At 26.9% G+C, this 16,277-nt stretch overlaps 4 protein-coding genes across 4 annotated transcripts; 2 read left to right on the top strand and 2 right to left on the bottom strand.

Annotated features, from left to right (window-relative positions):
- Positions 1 to 2,885: 2,885 nt before the first annotated feature.
- OCT59_010252 (uncharacterized protein) lies at positions 2,886 to 3,107 on the top strand (the record flags this gene model as incomplete). Its single annotated transcript, XM_066132895.1, has 1 exon — positions 2,886 to 3,107. One exon carries the CDS (start codon positions 2,886 to 2,888, stop codon positions 3,105 to 3,107), a length of 222 nt encoding a protein of 73 aa, XP_066000497.1.
- A 2,683-nt stretch (positions 3,108 to 5,790) lies between these two features.
- Positions 5,791 to 6,777, top strand: OCT59_010253 (uncharacterized protein; the record flags this gene model as incomplete). Its single annotated transcript, XM_025325002.1, has 3 exons — positions 5,791 to 6,397; positions 6,476 to 6,592; positions 6,662 to 6,777. The coding sequence occupies 3 exons, from the start codon at positions 5,791 to 5,793 to the stop codon at positions 6,775 to 6,777; spliced, it is 840 nt and encodes a 279-aa protein (XP_025183433.1).
- A 3,531-nt stretch (positions 6,778 to 10,308) lies between these two features.
- On the bottom strand, positions 10,309 to 13,113 carry OCT59_010254 (uncharacterized protein; the record flags this gene model as incomplete). Its single annotated transcript, XM_025315205.2, has 2 exons — positions 10,309 to 12,665; positions 12,880 to 13,113. The coding sequence occupies 2 exons, from the start codon at positions 13,111 to 13,113 to the stop codon at positions 11,196 to 11,198; spliced, it is 1,704 nt and encodes a 567-aa protein (XP_025183432.1). The 3' UTR covers positions 10,309 to 11,195.
- Positions 13,114 to 14,198: 1,085 nt separating this feature from the next.
- Positions 14,199 to 15,630, bottom strand: OCT59_010255 (uncharacterized protein; the record flags this gene model as incomplete). The annotated part of the gene is made up of 3 exons (XM_025315204.2): positions 14,199 to 14,744; positions 14,823 to 14,864; positions 14,956 to 15,630. 3 exons carry the CDS (start codon positions 15,628 to 15,630, stop codon positions 14,199 to 14,201), a joined length of 1,263 nt encoding a protein of 420 aa, XP_025183431.1.
- Between the last annotated feature and the right edge of the window lie 647 nt (positions 15,631 to 16,277).

The following is a 16,277-nucleotide window of genomic DNA, read 5'->3' on the forward strand; positions in this document are numbered from 1 at the left end:
ACGAAAATATGACCACTAGTCGGTTGGTAATATCAACTTTTATTATCATTTTCTTTAGAGAAAATATTTCCTCTTTATTTATGAAACAATGCAGATATTTTCCGAAAAACATATAATAAATCTTTTCATCATTGATGCATAATTTACTCGTTATAATGAGACAAATTTTCTCGCAGACTACTTTTTTTTCACCAAACACAAATACTATAAACCACCCGTATTTTTTAAAAAAAATTAATATATAGTGTACACAGAAATTCTTTTATGAATGGCCGCCGTGTAATAACTAAATCAGATTGCCTCGGCCAGATGCTTTATGGTAAGGTTTGAACTTTTTTCCGGGAAAGAAATTTCTTGGTTGACTAGATGATACTTCAAAATCTTGTCACTGATTGCTGCATAAATATTCCGAAATAAGATAGAAAAAAAGATATGATATTAGGTATGAATGAACATGATTCCGTTAATTTCGTGTTTGACTTTCGTGAAATATTACTAGTGTAACAAACAAAAGTTGGAAGATACAAATGCGGTGCAGATTGAGTGATCCTTCTTTTATTAAATATTTACTAGTTTATTTTTTTAGATCTAAAATCTTTATTTCTTTATATCAAAGTAAATACATTTATAGAATAAGATCTAATTATCTAACTCGTATCGATCTTGCACGTTCTAGAATCTTTCGTATAACTAAATACTGTAGATATGCGAAGATCAAAGATCACGAAAAAAAAATCGTATTTTACTTAACTGTATTGGCGCCCACCCATTTTCTTAGACTATACTACTGATGCTCGTTATGTATCGCTTGATAAAAGTGAAAATTATTTTTTATAATTTCTAGAAAAAAAATAATGTTCATTTTACTCATAACGCAAGTAAAATGTGCTTTGTTAATAAGTTATTTGCCATCATAACGGCTTATAACAGTAGATTAGTGATATCAGCGGCTAAGATACGAGGATCCCGAATTCAACATAATCCGACAGGTAATGTCGACATGGTTTGTTGTACTTTCTTGTACTTCATAAAAAATAGAAATCTTCAAATAGTTGTTACTCGCAATTAGTCGACTATGAGCCGCCTCAAAACCTCATAATCCCGAAATATCCCGATCTTGAAATAAAATCATCCATATTCTTTTTAGTTAAAATGCTTCAAAGACCTACACATAATTTCGACTACAAGAACGATAATAAGCCCAAAAAGACAACCTCACTGATAACCTTCATCATAAAGAAATTTCGTAATAAATTAATAAAATTTTTCTTCCAATTAAATTCCTTATAAGACTTCCACTTATTACGGTACATTAAATTTATGTCAAATATTGTAAAATTAATTATCTTTATTAAAATATCCACATGAAATTAAAAATAAAGTATAAATTTACAGCATATCATATTTTATATCGAAATTATCAGTAATGGTAGGATTTTGACGATGAATTTTCTTCCAAGGTTAAAGGTCTATTGCTTCTAGCATGAAACAACTAAAAGTTTAAACATCATTGCCTTCATACATACATTCTTGATAAAGTATCAACATTGCTTTTTCTGAGCGATGTTGAATTTGAAAATCATGTAGTAATTCCCATAATCCAAACTTACCGGGATTGATATTATAATTCATGTAATTGCACTTAATTTTTTACAGTTAACTAAATCATCATTATATATATATCCTTCTTTGCCTTTTCTACCATCTTGAGAACCCCTTATGTGACTCTCATAAGATATAAGTCGAAACTCAATCTCAACTATCATTTCAATCATGATGAAAAGTCATTCGCTCAAAATGTGATTACGAATAATTTAGTAATAAATTTTTCTATTATACAATAAATGGTATTTTCCGTGCTAAATTATTTATACGTTAAGAATGAATGTTATCGGTGTTGCCTAAAATTCTTCCTTGAATTAATAACCAAACACAAATCACGTGATCTAGAAATATCCTCTGATAATCAATGATCTAAATATATGAAATCAATGAATCCTTAAGAAGGCGTACTAATACATATGAAATTGAGCCACATTTCTATTTTAATTATTACAAAGTTATCACGAGTCATTCAGGTCATGTCATTTAATCGGAATATTTATCAAATTCTTCTCCGATAATTGTACGAAATATGAAAGCGTTCTAATTATAGATTTATAGAAATCATATCAAATTTGCATCAATAAATAAAATAAAAATACGCCATTGTGAATGCCATTTGTTCGTATTACTTTACCCCTTAAAAAATTTCAAAGATACAATCATATTTTTTAAGTAAAGAAATTTGATTTCGAATCTAGATTAAAGAAAGTGAAACATGATTAGCATTTACTCATTTTTAAGAATGATTTGAATGATTTTTGGATTTAGATTAGAAAGATTTGATAACACATGTCATATATTTTTTTTTATACAGAATTTTATAAATTTTTGATGATAATTTTAAATTACCTATAATTCGGTAAAGTACGTAAACATTTTGAAATTAAAAACAAATTAAATAAGATTTGAATATTCCTGTTATTACTTGTTATTGATTCTATTGATTTTATCTGTTGTACGAAATTTCATGTAAATACTATGGAATTTTCTTGATATAATAATAACGGATCAATTCAATTTTCATTTTCCGACTGCAGGATTAAACAAATTATAATACCATTTTTTTATTGAATTAACGAATGAAATAAATAAAAAGGCATAAATTGGATTTAACATTCTTTCCCTTCTTTTTAATAAAATTAATCTCAAGAAAAAAAAAGGAACATGAGTTTATCAAAAATTGAACAAATCAGACCACCTTTTCCAATATTACTGCTCATGAGCTTTTAAAATACAAATCAATTCCAAACCCTTTCATAATATATAGATTAGCGGTGAAAATGGAATGTAAATCGAAAAATATTACTATTGAACGAAAGTTTGTTTCTAATATTGCAAGTAATTTATGGAAATCAGAACCTGCTATTGTTAAAAATACTTATAAAGAAATAGAAAATGATGCAAAAATTCTGTATAATATGATACAACAAGAAAATGATTTTGTTACATCTGCGATTTCCGGTGAAAATATTTTTCCTCCTTCACCACCTTTACTATCATAATAAGAAAATTCATTTTCTTACTTTACACTTGAACAACAATCTTCATTTGAAATTTGACAACTCCAAAATTAAATTATTCTTCTCTTGCACCTGACACAAATATTGAATGTGCTCAAACTCTAGGACAATAATCTTCATTTTGAATTTAATTGAATCGAATTTTTAATGAAAATTTTTCGGTATGCCCTTATTTACAACAAAATAATTTAGAATCTTAAATAATGAACAATGTACATTAATATCTTCGGGATAAATACTATTTAATTATATATATCCATTTTTGTTTGTTGGGAATTGACACTGCTTAATTAGTATGTAATCCTTATCGAAAAAAGAGTGCTCCATTATATTAATTTTTGACATAATTTTAATAAAATGAAAATAAAATATTTCATTATGAAATATTTTATATCTCTTAAGTGAAATAATTTTTTGGTACATTTTAGGGTTTTTGTCAAGCAATATAGAAACTTGTAGTATAATGTGCGATGAACACAGAACAACTGACAGAAACGCGTCTCATATGGACGCGCCTTATACTAATTCATAATGAGCACTGAGTATTAGTGTTGCCTGCCGTAAATAGTTGTAAGTCTAAAAATCAAGTAATTATAATGGTTGTAAATCAGAATTATCATCTTTTAGTTAACCACAATAGCATAGTATTTACAACCGAATTACAACTTATATTTATAATATTACAACCCGCTTAGGTTGTAATTCGAAATATAATAATCAATACTTACGGCACGCAACCTTACTGAGTATGTTAAGGTATCCTAAAAGATAAATTGAACGTAACGGCCTGGATTATACAAAAAGCGAAAAAAATGAGTAGACAAGCATAGCCATTTAATGAATATATTAATGTCCAATATTGACATATGGTCGTTTGGTTAAAGATTTGTCCGTGTAACTAAATCAGTTTGTCCCGGGCCAGATGTTTTATGATCCTCACTTGGTCGTAAAAAGGTTGAACATTTATTCTGAGTAGATTAGTGTTGTCAGCAACTAGGTCTGGTACAAGACCTGACTACTTGTCACTCACCATCAAAACTCATAATTCTGATCCCGAAAATCATTCGACCGAAAGACACGAACAATAAAGGATATTCTTTTTTAGTTAGAGTGCTTTAAATACATACTTTCGACCGCGAGAACGAAAGACAACCTCATTGACAATCATCCTTTAAAAATTTAAACTCGAAATATTCTTCATAGTAGAAACAAATAATTGGTGCGATATATAATATCAATTATAGTATTATAATTGTATGTTATTGAATGGGGCGTCAAAATATCGGCCGAAGGCCGATATAGCCCCGTTCAATAACAATATTATTATACGTGATATAGGATTAGTGCTAATATAATTATATTGTCGATCATCATTAAAAATATCGGGCATGATAAAAAAAATATCGATACAATGAATTCCGCACAATCCTAATGAGCGTGTAATAATTACGAGTATAATATATATTTAAATAAATATTAAATAGCGTATAAAACTCCATAATAATAATTGCCGAATAAAAAAAATATAATAAATTAATAAAATTTTTTCTTCCAATCAAAAATTCTTATAAAATTTTCTCTTATAACATGAAATTCATGTCAAATAAATTAATTAACTTCATTAAAAGCATGGTAATAAAATTTTCTATTATATCATAAATGGTATTTTCCGTGCTAATTTGTTTAAATACGTTAAGGATGAATATTATCGGTGTTGGGAAAACAGAATCTCCCTATTAAATAATACTTCAATTTTGGTAACTTTAGGTAAAGACAGCTTATGCCGTAAAGTGATATATATAGAACATGTACAGTATATATTTAGGTTCGCCCAATTATGTATAAGATTATAAGATCCAAACATTTTTATAATAGTTAATGTCCTTTTGACTAAAATTTCTTAATCATGTGATCTATAAATTTTCTAGATAATTTAAATGATCTAAATGAATGAATCCTTAGAAGTCGCATATGAAATTGTAACTCATTTCTATTTTAGTTATTACAATTTATCACGGGCAACCATCAATAGGAATATTGGATACAAATTTTCTCCGATATTTGTACGAGTTTGATTATAGATCATGCTAAATAAAATAAAAAATACGCAATTATTGATGTCATCTATTATTGCTACTTTACCCCTTAAAAAAATTTCAGACAATGAGTATAGATTAAAGATAAGGAATATGATTAATATGATTAAGCATTTATTATAAGAATGATTTCTGAATTTAGATTAAAAAGGTTTAATAACATGCCATAATTTTTTTTTTTTCCATGTATAGAATTTTAAAAAATTTTTAATGATACTTCAAATTACGTACAATGTAATCAGTACGTAAACAATCTATTTATTGTTATCGATTCCATTGAATCATCTTGTGATCAAATGATGTACAAAATTTTAAAATAAGCTTTACAAATGGGCTTAATCATTTATTGATGCTATGCATGTTTGTAATAGAGATCCCCGGATCGATTCAATTTTCCGAAACAAATCATAATTGTCATTTGTCATTTTTGCCGGTAGAACAATGGCATTGTTTTTTTTTACTGGTTAGCAACGAATAATGATAAAAATAAATTAAAAGGACATAAATCTTTGTTTCATCATTTTTTTTTTCTTTTTCCATTTTTTAATAAAAATTAATCTCAAGAAAAAATGAGTTTATCAAAAATTGAAAATCAATACAGACCACCTTTTCCACCTAATATTACTGCTTATGAGCTTTTAAATTACAAATCAGTTCCAAACCCTTTCATAATATATAGAATAGCGGTGAGAATGGAATGTAAATCAAAAAATATTACTATTGAACGAAAGAATGTTTCTAATATTGCAAGTAATTTATGGAAATCAGAGCCTGCTATTGTTAAAAATACTTATAAAGAAATAGAAATTGATGCAAAAATTCTGCATAATATTATGATACAACAAGAAAATGGTTCTGTTACATCTTCGATTTCTAGCAACAATATTTTTATTCCTTCACCACCTTTACTACAACAAGAGAATCCATTTTCTTACTTTACACCTGAACAACAATCTAATTTGACACCTCTAGTATTATATCCTTCTGATCTTGTGCCAGAACAATCTCCTTGTCAAGTTTCAAACAATAATGAAGCATGTTTCCCGTATTTACCACAAGAAAATCCTTTTACACATGGAAGCCTAATTATCGAACAACGTGTTCAAACCTTAGAAGAAAATTTTTACGCATTTTATCAAATTCTAAACGAAAGTGGATATCATGTTATAGAAACAGGTTTGTAATTAATTATTTTTTTTATACATAAAATATTTATGAGTCGTATATTATAATAGTAATATTTTACTTTTTCAGTTGTAACAGGATCAGGCACAAACAATTATGCGAATATTAAACAACGTATACAAATATTAGAATTGCAAAAAAATTTATTTTACCAAACTTTAGTCCAACATGGATTTATTGACATAGGTATTTAGTTGACACTTTAAAAAATATTTATAAATTATGTATTAAAAATATTTAATTTATTATCTTTAGTTGAACAAGGCACAATTGAAAATTTTTCTACGCTTGAAACCTTGAATATTGAAAAACGTATTCAATTGTTAGAAAATCAAATTAATTTATTTTTTAATCATGATTATTCAAGTTAATGGCTGGACCGAACAAAATTTCATGTAGATAAAAAAAAAAAAAAAAGTAAATAGTACCTAAATTCTCCCCACTTCTTAGTATATTTAATAACAATTATTTTTATTTTTTATATATATATCAAACTGTAATATCAGATATATTTTATATATTTTGATAAAATAAATTACTTTATTGATTACAAAATATCGTAAATAAAGGTAAAAGAGGAATTAATATTAAAAGATCTTATAACATTTAGATATTTGAATGTACTGTATAATGTTATCGAATGGTTTCTTTTTTTTAAAAAAAATAGGCGATGTTTCTGTCATATTCTCTCATAAGAAAAAAGAAAGTTTTGTAAATGAATTAATGATTGAAATTAATGATTGATAGAATGTTCACTAAGAAATTTATTAAAACCGTCGTACTTAATGATTTGTACTTCACCATTCATTCGAATAATAATTTTTTTCGGGCTGGATCCGCTGCTGTCCTGCCTAATTTCCTGAATTTTTTTATATTTAAATAATTATTATGGTGTTATATTTTATTTCTATCACAAAGTTACCTTTTCCTAAAGACGTTTAGGTTTATTATTAATGACTTAAATATTGTAATTTTTAAATAAATAAATTTAGAATATATAAAGAACGCGTCTATTTCAAATAGCAATTTACAGATTGCATGTAAATATAAGTTTAAAGGTCAATGCGGGCGAATCTAAAAAAAATATGGCGGAAAAAGTTTACAAATTTACGAATTGTAATTAAATTAATAAGAAAGAAGCAATTCACTAATTTATGTTTAAGTGAAGAACAAGTGCCCCAGTTAATGTGCATTTATCGAAGAATTTATAATCGGGTAAATAATATTTAATTATTTAATATACATATAATTAAGTAAAGCTTTTAAATCAAACATAAATTATCATTTTCGCTCGATTGGAACCACTTAAGATGTAATTTTTACAATATATCTTTTAATTAATATACTATATATAAATATATTCACTAATTAAAAAATTTTATATCCTTTTTTTTGCAAATGACTGAAAATGTAAGAGCTTATGCCTTATGGTATATTTAATGGTTATTGGATGGGGAATAGAGATATCAGACTTCAACCGATATCCCCATCCAATGAGTTATTGATCGGACACTGGGATTACTGGAATTAATGCTACTAATCTGATTTGATGTCTCAAAATATCGGTCATTAAAATCTTGCATATTCCTAATCGACTGTTTGCTCTGATAGAATAAGCGAGCATTGGTGACCCTATCGTTTGGCTATTAGGTTTTGGTCATGGCACTACCTCGGCAGTCTTGGTGATGATAAAGTTGAACGTTTTTCCGAAATTCGCCAACTAGGTAAGGCTTGTGCCTAATGGCCTGATTCCTGCATAAATATTCTAAAATAAGTTTGCTCAATCAATGTATAAATCATGCTTATTGATCATATAAAATTTTTTTATTTCAGGGGTATTTTTCAAAAATTTTAAACTGCATATCATGATTTCTAAGCTAACCAATAATCCAAATTAGTTTTAATATTACTGAGATAATACAGAGTAATTTTCATCTGACATGAATGAGAGATATTCGGGGGTCTTATTGAACCTTGACTAGGAAAAAAAAAAGAAAAAAGATTACAGCAAAGTAGATCTGAATTAACATGGATCTCGTTAATTTCTTGTACTTGCGTAAATGTTGTATAATAAAGGCAAAGAAAGATTTAATAAAGGGAATCACAAAAAAAATGTGGCGCAGTTTAAAAAAAGTAATCACATATGAAATGCAAAATCATGTAAGTTAATGATAATCCAATATCGCCACATTTCTATTTTTATGATATCGAAACATTATCCCTTTATCCCTGATATTTTTATGCGGGTGAATAATGAATCTAGAAAACGTTCTAATTATAGAATGTTATAATTCATACCATTATTCTGTGGAGTTGCTTTTGAATTTTTTTACATTAAAAATAAATATTAAATATATTAAATATGCTACTCCTACCCCTTAAAGTTTCGTATCATGAATCTGAAACGGTATCAATTCCATAATATATAGAAAAGGAATTGAAATCATATTGCTATCAGTTAATGTGATGATGTTTAAGATCTCTATATGGAAATAGTAAATGACGCAAAAATTCTGCACTGATAAGTTACGACAAGAATCTGCATCGTCATAATCACCTGTAATTTTAGCAAAATTTTTTATTACAACAAAGAAGTCAAATATAAGATTTGCATACAATTATTCGGAATATATTTTTAGTAAAATTGTGACCAGAAAAACTAATTCTTAAATTGTAAATATAAAAAGATAAAATCCTTTCAATTTTTGATATTAAAGATAATGAATTTGCAGATAGATATGTTTCAGTAAAATTTCTTTATCAAATATCTTATTAAATTCAGTTTTTATTGTTTGTTTTTAAAATAATGTAATAATGCGTGTAACGCTGCATCGAACAAAGTGGAATTCAAACTTTTAAAAAAAAACAATGAGCGATTTCAGTTATTTGAATAAAAAATTGTCGTACTTAAAAATTTATTTAATATTTTACTTACATTCGAGCAATCGGAACACCATTATTGAATTTTTTTCAGGCTTGGATCTAGTGTGAACCTGGTTAAGGGGGCTCAGTTCCCTGAATTTTATTTATTTTATTTATATTTTTATAATCGGATTTAATTTTTACAAAAAAAATTATTTAATATCATCTTTTATGGCTAGTATAAACCACTAAAATAATATGATTAAACCAAAAATATATAAAAACGCGTCCCTTAAAAATTATAATTTACAGATCGCGCGTAATTATAATTCCGAACTTCAAATATGGGTCATATGTAGATGAGTCGCACAAACTATCACTCATTCGGTTCTCTTATTCGGCTTTATTTATCCGCTCATACGATTTATAAATATATATTTGGCTAATTATAATTTTATTGATGACTAAAATTAATTATTAATAGTTCGCCATTTAGCTTTTATTTTCGTTTAGTGTCTTATTCATTGTGGATCACGCAATATAATAAATAAAATATAAATTTCATATGATCATTCCACTATTACATAAATAGTACGATTACGCCCCCGGAGAATAAACATGTAAGTGGAATTATTGTAAAAAATATATTTATATTTTTTAAATTGAAACGAATAAGGGTGTTCTATCAGCTGATGCAACTAATTAATTCATCTTTTCAATCTTCAGCTCCTTTTCCGTGAACAGATCAAATATATAATTTGATTTCCCAATAAGAATTCATGAAAAAAAGAAATTATGGCGCAGCATTTTTTCACGAAATTACGCGAAATGATTAATTCATTCTAAAGAAGAAGCTGAGCTTCTTAAAGAGGTTATTTTTTTTATTAATTCATCTTATTATTTGCATATACTTGTAATATGTGTACATATTTTATCTACTATATATATATATATAAAAAATTGTAAATTATATTTTAGTATATTGTTCCAAAACATTTTAATATTATTATCTTAATAATAAAAAAAAAAAGTGTAATATTTTAATGAAAAGAATTATTTTTTCTTTTTAATAATTTTATTAAAAAAATTTTTGTTTCTTACTAATGAATAACAAAAAAATTTTGATTTTTTTTTTTATAAAAAAAAAACAAATTTTTTTGATAATTAATATATAACAAATAAATACATTATTTACAAGAAAAAAGGAATGAAGGGAAGGAAGAGAAGGAAGGAAGGGAAGACGAGATAAAAGAAGGATGAATAAAAAAAAAAAAAAATTAAAATCATACAGATAATAAAAATAATTATATTCGGATTGTTAAGAAAATAAATGAATGAAAAAAATAACAAATGTGTAAAAATGAATTAATGATAAAATAATGTGAGATAATTAATAAGGTTTTTTTTTGGAAGTATACGAAATATTATCTTTTTTTTTTGTTTTTTGTTTCACTAATATTAACTAATAAAAAGGGAAAAAGAAAAATAAACCCAAAAATCATTCTAAAAAAAACTAAGTAGTATCTTTATAGATTGTCATTTCTTTTAGTATATCCCTCTCTATCCCAAAAAAATTAATAACGAGAGAAAAAAAAATGTAATTGTTCATAAATTCATACAAAAAAATCTACGGAGCACATATCAAATTTTTTATCATACATGCAAAAATAATGTTTGAAAAAAAAATGATATATTATATGTGCACGTGAGAGGAAATGTTTTGTGTATATACAGAAATTAATTTTAAAAGTTGAAATTTTTGAAATTTTTTATGCAATAAAGGGGAATTAATAATGTACTTTTTTGATTATGTGCTCTATGATTTTTTGTAAGTTTTTGGTTAATTTTTAAAAATATTTTTTTTTTGTTTGTGTTGTATGTTTGTGTGTTTGTGATTTCTTTTTTTTTGCGCGATACATCATTGAAATTAAGTCGTTAATGAAGTATTGTTAATGTTAGCAATGTTAGTATCAGGACGCATGCTAATAACTTCAATCAATCCGGGGGCGAATCTAGCAGTGGATGCGGAAGATGAAGCTCTACTAATACGTTTTTTGGCATTACCCCGGTTTCTAAACTTGTTGAATTTTTCAGCGATCATATTGCCAGAGAAAGATGATTTGTGAGTTCCTTTTTGTGGGAAACCATTGGAGTTCTTTTCATGTTCAGTATTATTTGTGTAAGTAACGGTGGTGGCAATTGTGTTATCCTGGCTAGATTCATCAACGGAATATTCACTAGCACTTTCAATAATTGTGCTAATTGAATTCTGAGTATTGATTACGTTCACATTATTATTATTGCTAGATCTGCGACCTCGTACGACACTACTAGACCTTCGTGAAATTTGAAAAGTAGGTTGGTCGACAGATTCAGCTTTCGTTGTTGATTCACTGGATTGATCAATCAAGACAGTATGTCTTCTTCTTTCAGTTCGAATAAATCGTTTAAAAGAAGAAGAAGGAGTAGAAGACGAAGATGATGATAATTTTGGTTGATCGTTGTCCTCTATTGATTTTCCAGAATAAATTTTATTGGCAAAATGAAGAAGTGCTGCTTGATTATTTTTACTAATATGACAAGGTGGTGGTATCATATCTACATCTGATACTATTGATTCGATCGTTATAGGAATACTTAATGAGATCAATTCCTTATTTTTATTTGCCATTTGAATAGAGATAACAAGTTTGTGTCTAATTTCAACATTACTTAATTCATAATCTCTAACAAGAGGTTGAGTGATTGGCAGTTGGAAAACCATTGGTCTACTTTGTAATTTTAAAGGTTCCTTTTTAGGTAGATCGAAACAGAAAGGTCCAGAAATGATTTTTGATTTACGATCAGGAAGCGATTCATCTCCTTCTTTCGATCGTAAATTTTTAAAATTTTCAGTTTGAACAAACCAAAATTTTACATTATCAACGCGAAGACCATCCCATCGTGCATGAAATGTAAAAGTATCAGAATCTAATTTCATAATCCTTGGTATCAAGAATTCATAATCAAGAATTTTATCCCTTGAACCGGTATATCGGGTTGCACCAAGGCCTTGTTTAATATGCTCATCAGTTTGTAATAAGGTTCGTTGTACGGATAAGTCTACAACGTCTACAATCTTATTTTGAGCTGCTGACAAATCATCTGGACCTCGAGAGACAAGTTCAGCCTTCAAAAAGTACTCACATAAGACCAGATCCGAACTCATAGATTCTGGTAAATCTCCTGGGAGGAGAAATTCGAAAAAGAATTCGTGTATCCCTGGGACAAGAGTACGTTTGTTTGCCAATAAAATGCAAGTTGAAAATAATGTTCCTTGGAGTGGTTTTTCATCAGAAATCGAATCAGAGTTTTCATTTATTATATGGAATTCTCCTGCAAGAGTGAGCATAATTTCCTAATATAATATAATAAAATAAATAAATAAATAAATAAATAAATACGTATATACATATATATAAATGTACATATATACACCAGTTAGAAAGGGATATTTAAAAAAGTTGGTGACACAATAATAAACATCCATGGAGAAAAAGTATCAATGAACTCGATAAACTCAAAACATTCATAAGGGTTTCTTAGTTTAATAATATGAAATAATAACTTACTTTAACATGTAACTTTCCAGCCACTTCTAGCCTCACTTTACCCCTCACCGTCCTCGACTTATTTTTATCAGGCGGTCCATAAAATATAACTCTATTCTTATCGAGTATTATATTAAAGTCAACGACGACTTGACCAGCCCGTAATAATTTTAAATTTCGTATAAAAATGTTGTATGGTATGCTTGAGTCAAACTCTAAGAGAGAAGCAGTTGTTGCGTTATGTTGTGAAGGCATGAGGTGAGAATTATTGTAAGTATAAAAAAAAAAATTGCGAGTAGGTAGAGGAGGAAAAGTAAAGAGACGGCGAACAAGGGGTATTTAGAGAAGTGAGACTAAAAATCGAAAAAAAATTTTTTTTTAATAAGTGATGAAAAAAAAAACAAAGGAAAAAATAAAATCTTTAGATTAATATAAAAAAAAAGTAAATATTTTTCAAAATAAAAAAATTCGTAAATTTCGTATAATAGAAAATTAGTTTACCTTTGTACACTATGCAGGAACCGACAATAAAAACAATTCTTTCAAATTGTCCCCCTTGTACATTTTACATGGGAGTATTTATGTAAAATTTAAGTGAACATTGTGTTTATAAAAAACCGGTTTTTTTTTTTGAATGGCGGCAAAAATTTACTATAATGAGTGTATCTTGTCATACAATTCACAATTTCCGGCTTTAGTCGTGAAGGCGGCCGAAACCTTTTTGTTATTATTAGAAATTAATTACAAATACGGAAATTATTTTTTCACAAAAGATATTTAAATTTCCAAATAAACTTAATTTTTCTTTATAAAGTATTAAAATGTGCATTTTACCATAAACAACTAATAAAAAACAATCATATATAGATAGATATGCCCAATAAAATTCTATAAAAATCCTTTACAACCTAATCTAAAAACATAAATTACTATTATTGAACGAAGATTAGAAGATTAGGTAAGTACTTAAAGGTGATACCATAAATGTATATCATATGATTAAGTAAATGTTTACTATTTGTTCGACAATTTTAGACAAGACGAATACCATTTTTAACTGCGCCTCTTATTGCGTGATATATTTGTATTAGGTAATAATAGAATTAAATTAAATGTCTATAATGTACAAAATAAGTAGATAAAAGGATAGTTTACATTCAAATTGGAAATTCATTTTCTTCTTTTTTTGAGAGTAGCGAAAAAAAGTAAGAAGCTTATGTACAATTGTTATAATTGTTATTAATCGTAATTAATCTATTTTAGGCTTATCTATCAAAGATAATCGACCATTTTTTAAAGAGCTTAATGTCCTATTATACTCTACAAGATCAGATCGGCATTTAAGAGCTTTGACTAGAAGGAAGTTGGTGTCTTCCTCTCATATTACTATGAGATCTCCATGCTTTATACAATAAGATTGTAACAACTATTATAACTGATAATACTACAACCCCACCAATTGTACCACCTAAAATGACGGCTAAATTTTGAGATATGAAAGTTTCTTTTAAACCCGTTTCTTCCTTATCTGTTTGACTTGCTTGAATCATATCATAAGATGTCCAACGAACATTTGTGGTGTCGCTAAAATCTAATATACTTATCAAATTTGTTTCATTTTGTGTTCCTGCTATATAACCGAAGGTAGTTATCATGAAATTTCCGACTATTGCCGCCGAATGAAATGAACGAGATTTTGGCACATTTTCAACTTTAGGTATTATCCATTGATAAGGTTTTGAAGCTATAGAGAGAATTACAAGATCTGGAGTAGCTAGAGTTACCAAGTCTTCGCTGCTTGCGCCTCCGTATACAATAATTTCATTATTTGAATTTAAAACTGCCGAATGTCCAATACGGGAATCAGGAACATTTCCACTAGTATTCTTTCAAATGAAATCGATTGGTAAATAGATTTATATATATATATTTTTTTTTAAAAAAAAAGAATTAATAATACTTACGATTATATCCCAACTTGATGATTTGGTATTGAAGACATAAATCTATTAAAGAAAAAAAAAATATAATAAATATTTTTTAATAAATTAATTTCTCTCTTTGTAATCATTATACTTTGTATGAATTTATACTTACTTCATTCATTTTAGCAAAAGATACATTTAAACCGTTTGGAGAGGTGGATTGTCTTCCTCCAATATAAACGATTTCACCGCTTGATAACATTATAGCAGTATAATCGGCCCAATAAGGTACATTTATAATTTTTTGAGCACCAAGAATCATCATATTATTCCAAGAAGAATATTTTGTATTTAATATGTTCATATCCTTAAAAAATTTGTTATTTTTTTCACCACCAAAAATGTACAAATAATTGTTCTCATTATCAGATACTGTTTGAAATTGATTTCTACCTTCAGGAGCAATACCATCAATTTTAGGTATACTCCACTGCTTTGAACCATATAAATCATAAGAAAAAATTATTGTTTCATTCGTTCCACCAAAGATATAAATTTTTTTTCCACCTTCTGCTAATGACAATGATGACCAACAATATTCTTTTGGTGGTTCTGTTATTTCTTCGAATATTGGTTGCATATTTGAATCTGGTAATGTTAAATAAAAGAAATCATTCAAACAATTTTTTGTCCCACCCGATTCTCCTCCTATAAAATATATAATATTATTATTTTTATCCAAAACACATGAAGTTCCATATCTTGCACTAGGAACATATTTGGAATAACAAAAGTTTGAAAAATAAATTATAAATATTATAATATACTTTATTTTAGTTGATATCATGGTTTTAGAATTTTTTTTCTCATATGATATCATGGATTAATTTATATCTGAATTTATGAAAAAAGAAAGAAAGGACGTGAATATATTATATATATGTTCTTTATATAATTTTTTTAGTTTGTTTACCTTAAATTAACGATCCATACTTAATTTGTATTTGTGGAATCTCATTGTATCCGGAAGTTTCTTAATTTTTTGCATCACAAATTAATAAGTAAATTAATTACTCCCTGATTTGAAGAACACTTTATTATCCTACTTTAATTATTAACATAAATATATATGCGATTTAAAGTTTTTTTTTTTAATTAATTAATTATTTTTGTTTTATTTTATACCCTTTAGGTATTATTCTTAATAATTTAATGAACACCAATGAGAGAAAAATAAGGGTGATTTTGTGAACAAAACAATAGGTTGGTCAACGATAAACTTTAATTATTTTACCATATTAATACATTTAATGTTGTTTTAATTTGTCAATTATATTGGATTTGCAATTATATGCGTTTGAAATTTGGATCGTTATTATAAATTTCTTGTCGTAATTATGTAAACATATGTACCGTACAAATGAATTTGAATTATTTGTAAAAACAAAAAAAAAATCACAATTTTTTTTTTTGTATTATCTTATCATATTATAT

This window comes from Rhizophagus irregularis, chromosome 18, assembly GCF_026210795.1.
Source record: "Rhizophagus irregularis chromosome 18, complete sequence".
Classification (NCBI taxonomy): Eukaryota; Fungi; Glomeromycota; class Glomeromycetes; order Glomerales; family Glomeraceae; genus Rhizophagus; species Rhizophagus irregularis.